Genomic DNA, 11,278 nt, shown 5'->3' on the forward strand with positions numbered 1-11,278 from the left:
AATGATTTAAACACATTGTAATGATACTTATAAGACCTAATAAGGAAGGAAAATCTAATTAGATAGGAAGAAGAGGACAACAGGGAAACACAAGATGCCCTGTGTCAGCTTGTTCTTGGAATGCAGTGCTGTTGAAACATGTTCGGCTGCAGCATTGAGAGCAGCAGAGTGGTTCACTCTGAGTGGTTTGAAAGAGAATTTGCTCTCCCAGAAAAAATATCACTTGAGGTTCACACTGTTCAGCACAGTTTTAACAGTTCAAAGTAAAAACCAGTAGCTTCAAGCTTTTATTTATGCTTAATGTTGGCAACAACAGGCCTTAAAATAGTTCCTGAGCTGCACATTTTACAAATTCTTCTAGTGGCAAACTCCAGCCTGTCTGCTCAGTGTTACACATCAAATCTGAATAATTGGAGCAATACCAACATCAATCAATGTGTGTTAACGACGGAGAGGGGGAGGGGGAGGAGGTGGAGGAGGTGGAGGAGGTAGCGGCATAGTACCAGAGGTACCAGCATGTGGGGGTGGTGTTGGAGGGGGGACAGCCCTTGATACTGATGGGGGTGGAGGAGGAGGAAAACAAGCTCCTGACACTGGTGGAGGTGGTGGAGGAGGAGGAATAAAACTGAATCCTGACCCTGGTGGAGGTGGAGGAGGAGAAACAAAACCAGCTCCTGAGCCTGGTGGAGATGGAGGAGGAGGAATAAAACCAGCTCCTGAACCTGGTGGATGTGGAGGAGGCGGAGGAATCAAACCAGATCCTGATGCCGGTGGAGGTGGAGGAGGAGGAATAAAACCAGATCTTGATACTGGTGGAGGTGGTGGAGGAGGAATAAAACCAGATCCTGACCCTGGTGAAGGTGGTGGTGGAGGAGGAATAAAACTAGATCCTGACCCTGGTGGAGGTGGTGGTGGAGGAGGAATAAAACCAGATCCTGACCCTGATGGAGGTGGTGGTGGAGGAGGAATAAAACTAGATCCTGACCCTGGTGCAGGTGGTGGTGGAGGTGGAGGAGGAGAAATAAAACCATATCCTGACCCTGGTGGAGGTGGTGGTGCAGGAGGAATAAAACCAGATCCTGACCCTGGTGGAGTTGGTGGTGGAGGTGGAGGAGGAGGAATAAAACCATATCCTGACCCTGGTGGAGGTGGTGGTGGAGGAGGAATAAAACCAGATCCTGACCCTGGTGGAGGTGGTGGTGGAGGAGGAATAAAACCAGATCCTGACCCTGGTGGAGGTGGTGGTGGAGGAGGAATAAAACCAGATCCTGACCCTGTTGGAGGTGGTGGTGGAGGAGGAATAAAACCAGATCCTGACCCTGTTGGAGGTGGTGGTGGAGGGGCATCTCCTTCATCTTGAGGAGGTGGAGGAAGGTAAAAACTGTCTCTAAGACTAAAAGTAGGTGAAGGTGGTGGGAAATATGTGGAGGGTGGACGTGGAAGGCCAGCATTCATGGCGGAAGGAGAGGGTGGTGGAGGAGGAGCAGCAGGTATACTGGGGTCTAATTTGGCAGGCGATGCAGGAGAGATGATGTTGGTGGGGTGGGTGATGATGCGCAATGTGGGGACTGATGGCATCGGCACAGCAATGCCACGGCTGGATCTGCATAGGACATAAAAAGACAATTAATCAGTGAGGACATTCTTAGGGGTCCTGCCGACGCTCAGCAGACAAATGGACCAAAATGCACCTTCCACCACCTGCACAGCCCATATTTTAAATCATACACAAAGTCTAAACATGTTTTTTTAGAGCTAATGTATAAAACTTGACTTTGTGAGAAAAGCTAGTTTGGTTCTGTCTGAAGATGTCAATCAGTGCTTTATGCCATTGTTTGCTGTTTCAAGTCTTTATGCTAAGCTAAGGTACCAGCTGCTATATATTCTGCTGTAATATACTTGAAATGTCAAAAAATGTTTAGTTCATAATGCAGGAATGCTCATAAATCATAATCTTGCATAATACCCCAATGTTGGTTTAAAAGTATCTGCAGTGTAGAGTATTAAATCACAGAAGGGCAAATGAGGACTACGTACACAGAGGGGTCTGCAGTGCTCGTTATACAGGGCTGCTCCTCGACCTGCAAGGAGAAGATGAATGAAGGTGAAATAATTATATGATGCACTGTAGCACATCTCTACACCACAGTCTGACATGTATGTCACAGAAATCACTGAACCTGGACTAAGCTGTGGAAAAGGGCTGAGCTAGTGTGCACAACAGCCTTATTCTGAGGCAAAGGTGTGTGGACCTTTCTTTAACTGTTTACCTGAAAACTGTGTCCAATGGAGTCCAGGACGGAGTAGGATATTGGCACTCTGGTGTAGCTCTCCTCCGCCTCATTTCCAGAGGAGGTTTGGATCATAGGTTCAGAGCGGCTCCTGTTTTGGGGAGCGGTGAGAGCAAAAAGCTCTCTCCTGGATGCCCTCTCCAAGTGGACAGCTACTTCCTGGGCCAGAGCACACAACACGCAAATCACTGTACAGCGCTGCTCATAAAGCTAATAGAAAATCTAAAGCAAGTAGTTTGCTTTGAGTGTGTACTGTAAACAATAATGGGGAAAATGCAGCACAGCCACTTCTTGACTCCCAAATACACAGTCAGGTTTGTATGGTGTAATATTCAGACTACTTCCATTTGACTTTAACATCTTTTCAATATCAAATTTAAAAAAAAAATGACTAGTTGAGTTTGTTTGGTGGATGCAAACCCCGTGTCCACCCAGCTGTGGAGTGTAAAGCAATGACATCAGATACACTAAATTAAACAAGAATGGCACAAACACTCTGGGACAACTCCGGACATGTTTCAGCAGAAGTGAAGCCCCTTGGGACCCTTATTTTACGTGCTCCATTGTCCTCACCAGCGACAGCAGGCTGACAGAGGACTCCATAGCTTTGATTTGCATGGTCTGGCAGTCCAGCAGTCTCAGCATGGTCCTGGCCAGGCTGTTGATCTGGTAGGTCACACTGGCCAGCGCCTGGGTCGTCAGCGCCTTGGCTTCTTCGATGGCCTTGCTTGGATCATCTCCCTACAGGACATTTTGGGTGTGATACACGTCAAATTCGTCCAAAGGTTCGCTTTTCTTAAAGCGGCTTTTAACCACTGTGTCATATATATTTGTGCTGTCAAAATGATCGGTACTCACCTGTAGATAATTGTTTTCACAGTAATCTGCGACTCGGAGGAGGTTGCTGTGGTTGTCGACCAGATCTTTCCTGGCAGCTGGTGACGATTGTAATATGTCATTAATAACTTCAGAAAAGTTCGTAATCTGCGTCATTTCTCCCGAGTTTGACTTCTCGATACCTGAGAAGGAAGGAAACGTTTCTGGCACAGGCTCAGTGGAGGCAGGGAGGTGGCGGGGAACGCGGAATTTACCTCAGGGTGCAGAATTCCACCGTCTTCCAGCAGCTGGACTCAGGGCAGGATTGCAGCTGGAGTGTATCCAGCTGTGGAACAGAAGCAACATCTGTCTTCAAAGGAAAAGGAAAAAAATTAAAATTACATTTGATATCGTTAAACATTACTTTTGATCAAAATACACATCTTACTATATAAGGTGTATATCTCGTCACAGGTAACTGACAGACACTTGTATTATTTATAAGCTCCACTAGAGGGCAGTGCAGTCTAGATAAAAATCACATTACACTCTAGTGTCTAGTGACAAGCTCTCTAGTGGAAACGTTGTAAACTCAGTATCAGTTTCTAAGTGTAACACTCTTATTCCATTTCAATATGTTTAGCCGAGTGAAAACACATTGTATTGTTTTGATATCCTGTGTAGAAAGAAACTTTTGTTTCACAACACCCTTGACAGGGTTTAGATGTGTGCAAAAGTTCACAGTAGCTTCAAAGGTTCCTGAAGCTTACATCAAATGTTCAGGGCTAATATAACACACTTGATTTGTAAAATGGACTTGTTTTGTCACGTTTCAGTTTATCAGGAAACCTTGAGTCATGTATTAAACCACAATAACATTTTATTGCGACACGGTCCAGTGTCGATAAGAGAGGCGTGTGACACAGGGAACAACATATGTCTATCAGAGTTTGATACACTGGTATCAACTCCATTTGTGTGTGTGTGTGTGTGTGTGTGTGTAAGGAAGATGGGGGGACATTTAATTAGATTGGCAACCTATTACATAGCTGACCTTAGAGACTGGATATGTGGGGATAGATAAGGTGGCTGATAATGACAGATTTTGCCCTTCGGGTCTGAGCCGGGAGCAGTTCATTATTTGTACAAACCCCTTGAGTCTCATTTTTCTTTATCACAATGTTGGCTGCATGGCTTCATGGATGGAAATGGTATTTTGTGGTCTAATTACTTTGGACCTTAAATAACTTTTAGGGACATTCAGGGTCTCCAGACAATAATTCTAATGATCCTCTGAGTTCTATTAAAGCACCATGAGTTCCTTTAGTGAAAAATCTCATCATCAGTTGATTTTCAGTAAATCTACTGATATTCATAATGTGCACTGGATGACTTGTAATCATTTCATTGATCTCATTCTGCAAACACACCAGCAACATCAGGTCAATACATTTTCACATCATTTTGTTTAGTCAGTGGTGGTATCATACGGAATATAGTGACCCCTTGACATTTTTAGTATTGAGTGAAAAATTTCCACAACTACATGATGAGCTGCTGTGAAATCAGGTGTTAGGATGACTTATGATAACTTATGGTTTAATACCTAACACTAATCTGTCACTATATCCTCAGCTGTAGGTTGGGAGTAGTTCGAATAACATACTAACAAAATATCAAAGAAGACGACCAGAGTAAACACAACATCTGGGACACATCAGCATGTTAGCTTTTAGCTCAAGGCATTGATGCATCTTGAGCTTCACTGGGCCATGTACCGTACAGTAGCTGGCTGTTGCTTCTATAATTAGGCTGCTGGAATCTTACAACTCAGAAAATGAATAATGATGAACTGGTTTTCATGCTGTATCACTCCAGTAGGTTTTTGACGGACAACTCATTGTCACTTTTTAATGATACTTTCCGAGGATGTTTTTTCTTCACTTTCTCCAATTTTTTTCCTCCTGCATTGGTTTAGGAACATCCAAATATAACACTGTGGCAACCAAATCCCTCTAAACATATTCTCTAATGATGTTAAAATGAAGACCAAGAAAATTATTAGCCAATGTTCTTTTAAGGATCTGATAATAGTTCACATGGCCTTTGAAGTTAATCCAAGGTTCTTGTGCTGATTGGAAATGACGTTGAGTTCCTAGTGAAAGTGACTGTTACATTATGTGTTGTTATCAGTTTGTTGTGGCTGATATTACAGAATCATCAGGATTCTTCTCCACTGAGAAGAGATTATGGATAGCTTTATTTGTTTATTGAACATTCTTGTTCTGACCTCAGCAATATCTGAACTCATATTGTGTTAATATTTAAATCATTTAGCATCTGTGTACTTTTATAACATGCTGTTCAAGTGAACATTGTTCATTCACAATAATATTATTACTGCATTTTTACAGACATTGATTTAGCTAAACATATAGCACAATATACAGTATAGTAAATTGCTTTAAGCTGTACTGCATGATATTGAAGCTGTGGTATTGTATACGCACACTGAGACTCATATGATTCAACACCCTATAGCCAAACAACTGACATGGTCTGATGACACAATTTACTGTACCGCCACCTACCGCAGTTGAGGAAAAGAGACCACACTCTACACTTACCTTCCTGCCCACTCATTGATCTCAGACGTCATGCTATTTTTTCCCTAAACCTAAAATTTGGAACCAACATTGTGCAAGCCTCAGTTACCCTTTCAAGCATAATTCCACAGTTTATATTCTATAACTGGACACTCCTGTACATATCTGTCAGGACAGCATCACCTGTTGTTTTATGATCTTGTTTACACCGCTGAGCTGTCCAAGTGTCCAGAAGTGAAATGTGTTTTCACCCTCACATATTTTTTAGTAGACCATGTGCAAGAAATTGTTCTCTCTCATAAGAAAATCTTTACAATTATATTAGAGACAGACAAAAGCTTCTGTGTAATCTGTCAAAACATTTCTCCAATGCTAATGCAGCTTGCAGGAGACAAACCAACTCTTTATTATTACTTAGACCTCTAAAATATTATTTTAAAAACATTATAAACATTATTATAAAATAATGTTAGCTAAAATTCAACAAAATCCATAAAGCACTTTAAGCCATTGTGATTTAATGGCATGAAATAATTAAAGAAAATAATCTATCGTCTAATTGCTTTTTGGCATTATCAACTCAATATAAGAAAAAAGTTGCAAATAGAGTGTGTGCAGATTAAATTGGAAAAAATTCAACCCCGATTCCAAAAAAGTGGGAAAGATGTGTAAAATGTAAATCTGAACACATATTTTATTCACAATAGAACATAAACAACATATCAGATGTTGAAAATGAGAAATTTTAACATTTCATGGAAATTATCAGCTCATTTTGAATTTAATGGCAGCAACATACCTCAAAAATTTAGAAGAGGGTGATGTTTACCATTGCGTAGCATCCTCTCTTCTTTTAGCAACTGTCTGTAAACACCTGCTAAGTGAGGAGACTAGTTGCTGGAGTTTTAAGAGAGGAATGTTGTTCCTTTCTTGACTGATGCAGGATTCTAGCTGCTTAACAGTCCTGGGCCATTGTTGCTGGATTTTTTGCTTAATAATGTGCCAAATGTTTTCTACTGGTGAAACTAACAAAACTAGCTCCTATAACGGTGGACAAACAGGAACAAACTCATAGGGAAAACTACAAAACAAGGAATTAACTCGGAACAAGGCACCAGGAATTTAACGAGAGCAGAATAGGAGATAAACATAGAAGAAATAGGTGCTAACTAAACACTAGAGACAATGACAACAATCAAACCATTTAACAAAAACACAGAAACCTAAACATAAACCAGGGGAGTGGATACCAAGAAAGATCTAAACCAGAACTAAAACAATGACCCAGAGAACATAACAGAACACTGGAACACTAGACGTTCATAAAACCATCAAAACCAAACCCAAAGTACACTAGAAAACAAGTCATACCCTCACCCGACAAAACCCACACACAGGGAAAGACTGACACACAGTGAAAACCGAAATCAAACCTCAAACCAAACAGAAAACAGAGTCCACAAGAACTGGCTCATAAGTCCAAGAACCTTGAGCTGGATAAACTAAGAGACAGCGTGTTGCATGGATGACAGCAGCGAACAAAGACAATGATCCGACTAGGAACAAGTGGGGAGCTGGGTTTAAACGGGCAGGGGAACAGGAAAAAACCATTGAGAGTGTTGATGAGAGGTAAGCTGGAGAAATAAACTGGGGAAAGGATGTGGAGAAAAAGGGGGAACAAAATAAAAGTCCAGGGCAGGAAGTGAATGTCAGGAACAGATCATGACACTATATACTTCTTAGCATAGATGGTGCCTTTCCAGATGTGTTCCTGAGCCCATGCAGTGATGTCCAGTAAAGAATTAGGCCTGTTTTTAATGCAGTGGCACCTGAGGGCCTGAAAATCACGCGCATCCAGTTTTGACCTTCGGCCTTGTCCCATGTGCACAGAGATTCCTCCTGGTTCTCTGAATCCTTTGATGATATTATATACTTTAGATGCTGGGATCTTTAAATTCTTCACAATTGTACGCTGAAGAACATTTTTCTAAAATTGTTACACAATTTTTAGATGCAGTTTTTCACAGATTGGTGAACCTCTGCCCGTCTTTACATCAACAATTTCCCACAGGTGGAAGTTGTAGAAACATCTGAAGAAGGATCAGTGGAACAGGATGCACCAAAGCACCAAAGCACCAAAGTGTCATGGCAAAAGCCATGAATACTTTTGTGCATGTGATTTTTGTCGTTTTTTATCTTTAATAAATTTGCAAACATTTCAAAGAAACTTCTTTCATGTTGTCATTATGGTGTATTATTTGTAGAATAGTGAGTAAATGAAAGAAATGAATTTGATCCATTTTGGAATAAGGCTGTAACATATCAAAATGTGGAGAAAGTGAAGTGCTGTAAATACTTTCTGGATGCACTGTACGTTTTTACATCTTTCCAACTTTTTGGAATTGGGGTTGTAGTAGCAGTGTGCATGAAGTATTCTCTTCGATGCATGGTTGCAAGAACACATTTTAGCATGTCTATTGTAGCCCTTCACACACAAACAAACGCCCACACATATATGTATACCACCTCATTGCATCCACGTCCAGTGGTGTGTAACATGTGCCTGTTTCTGAAGATTGGATGTTGTGGACAATCAGCTTCTCCACACTTCACAGACTTCCATTAAAGCAAAAGCCAAATTCAATTATTGTGCCGAAGGCTGCAGAGAAAATACACGACTGTCAGGCACACAAACGCACACACACACACACACATATAGACACAGATAATGTAGCAGTTAAAACTCTTCGTGGACAGTTTTATTGTCGCAACTGTGACCGTAATTTCAATTAGTCTTCAGGCATCTGCTGCCCTTTTCCTGTGAGCCACTGACTCAACAGAGATCCCATGATATGTTTCTTCTTACATTAACTATTTTTGGCACATGATATCTTTTCTCACACTTTATAAAAATTGGCTTTCTGACTTCACTCTGTCATGACCAGGCATCATTAATAACAAGTGATAACCACTTACACACCCACCACCACATGACTGATTCCTCACAAAGGTCCACCTGTTCCTATCAGTGCTGATAGGATGTTCTGCTAACGAATAGCCACCTTCTCCCAGATAAGACACATTAGACATGTGCCTCGCGTTACCAAAAACATCAGCAAGTGTTTGTTTACTACTTTTTTCTCTTTTGAGATATGTAATCTCTTCTAGGATACTTGACTGATTAATACAAAATGACTTCTGGTGACCCTGTTGATCTCATCAAGTTTGTCTGTAGGACAGCATGGTTGAACTTAAATCCACTGATCGAAAGCTGAAGTCTTAATCCAGAATTGGTCGTCTAATAGTTATGTCGCTATCTGAGGGCTCATCTTCATGTAAGACATCACTACACAGTCACATTTTTGGTGTTGATTGTCTTATTCACAGTTAACTTCATTGCTCAACCTTGTGTAAGTGCTAATGTGGGTTCATTTACCTCAAAAGTAATATGTCAGCATCATTAAAATTAGCCTTTTATTCATTGCAGAGAGAAACTTCATATCAGCACAAATATATTTCCATCAAAGACATTCTGGTAGATTAGACAAGATTTCAATAGACTTTTGTGAAAGATATATTGGACACTATAAACCAATAAATATCAATTGACTGTGGTCATGAATGTGAAGGTTACACCACTTCATGGCTCATGATTGCAAATCTATAAGCTTGATACCTGTAGATTGACCTATGATTGAGCCTTGGAAATACAAGAAAAACCATGAAAGCTTAAAAATCTAAGTGAATGATCCATCCACACTTTTAGCTCAAACCAAAAGCCAAACCAAAAAGTTAACCTAACTGTGAATAGAGGCTTTGTTTTTCAAGTCATTAAAATGTATGATCCCACACTTGTGAAACATCACATAAACTCATATAAACATCACCACATTTTATGACCTTAATCAATAGTTTTGTTACAGTCTTCAATAAATCTTCAAATGTCTTCATAGGTAAATGCCAGGGTTTTTCTTGAGCACAGTTCACACTTCACTGTAAAATATGCAGAACATAAGCAACAATGAGCAAGTTGGGATTTGAATGCATTCCTGACTAAATCAGAGTGTATTAATAAATGTGACTGGTTTAACATGACCTACCATTGCATTACAACATTTAAGTAGATTTTTGATGTTGCATACTAAAAATAAATCATAACATTATATGAAGAAAGTTGCCATAATATCGTTGACCTCACAACAGTTTATTTTTTAATTTGTCTTCAAAGTATAACCAAGTTCAGTAAGTTGACCAGCTGTCATGATCCAAGGTCGGGTAAATGATCACCTGGTTGATGGCAGCGCAAGCAGTTAATAGATTTGAGCAGTGTGTTAAAGAAGCATAATTAATGTGATCTAAGTGATATTGTGGTATTATGTGACAGGAGAGAGCACACGTTTCTTTGTGCTTAGCTGTGGCACCTGAGAATAAACTCACTGCTTCTGAATAGCATTTGTGGCAACGAAGGCACCTTTAAAATTTGTGCTCTGAACCAGGTCACATGGTTGCACACAGTTATGCACTCTCCCTGATCCCATATTAATGAAGTGTCTTTATATTACTGGGCAAAGACAACAGGAATATAAAGATCCACATTTCCCCTCAACTCTACAGTATATTATTGTGTGTTTTGGTTTTACAATCGACAACTTTATTGTCAGGTTTCAGTCTCACTGCTGTAATAGTGTCTAGGAATAGGAAATTAAATGTTGAACAGCTGTTGCACAACAAATATTTATTTCAGGTGTTGCCAAAGTGCAAAGTAGATAACATATAAGAGTGAATATTCAAGAAGTGGCCATAAACATGTTTTCCATTATGATTTCTTCATAATGAATTTCTGCTGACAAGTTTATCATATTAAATTACACACTTAATTCCAGTTTTGGTCGGCACAGTTTGCACTGTTGCCTTAGTTTTGGTGCCTTTGTGGGTAGAGTTTGTACAGTATGTTATTCCCCCCACAGTCCAAAGACATCCAGCTATGTTAATTGGTGACTCTAAATGACCCTGTAGGTGTGAATGTGAGTATGAATCGTTGTCTGTCTCTCTGTGTCAGCCTTTAATAGACTGGCAACCCACACAGGGTGTACCCCAGGTCTCACCCAGTGACAAATGCAACGCTTAACAGGATAAGCGGTAAAGGATAGTGGATAGATGGATGGATAACATCAGATTTCTTGGTGGCTACAAAATCAGGTGCCACAGGTCTATAAATACAATTTGTAATCATCTATGGTTTACAGAAAAAATAACTAATTATACTTTTAGTCAATCGCGATTTAATTCTCTGTGAACTTGTTTGTACTGCTTTCTCAGAGAATTTCTGGAAGAGGTGATAGTGTCAAAGCTTAATTTGTGAGTAAGAACAACTCAGAAAATGTTTGTTTACAGAGTAATTACGTTAAGAAAGTACACACACATTTCTTATTCCCACAAGAAATAAATAGTTCCATGGAACAGTGACTGATAAAGCAATGTCCTTGTTTTACTCATAATTGATGTGCATTAACCAGTGAAATGGGCTGTATAACCAGCTGTATTATAATGCCACTCTCACTCTCA

General features: G+C 40.2%; 1 protein-coding gene across 1 annotated transcript; it reads right to left on the reverse strand.

Annotated features, from left to right (window-relative positions):
• Nucleotides 1–274: 274 nt before the first annotated feature.
• On the reverse strand, nt 275–3,483 carry abi3b (ABI family, member 3b). Its single transcript, XM_067488396.1, has 5 exons — nt 3,150–3,483; nt 2,865–3,032; nt 2,271–2,450; nt 2,038–2,081; nt 275–1,603 (listed from the first exon to the last, which is right to left on the reverse strand). Exons 1-5 carry the CDS (start codon nt 3,282–3,284, stop codon nt 442–444), a joined length of 1,689 nt encoding a protein of 562 aa, XP_067344497.1. The 5' UTR covers nt 3,285–3,483; the 3' UTR covers nt 275–441.
• Between the last annotated feature and the right edge of the window lie 7,795 nt (nt 3,484–11,278).

Source organism: Channa argus, chromosome 20 (genome assembly GCF_033026475.1).
Source record: "Channa argus isolate prfri chromosome 20, Channa argus male v1.0, whole genome shotgun sequence".
NCBI lineage: Eukaryota > Metazoa > Chordata > Actinopteri > Anabantiformes > Channidae > Channa > Channa argus.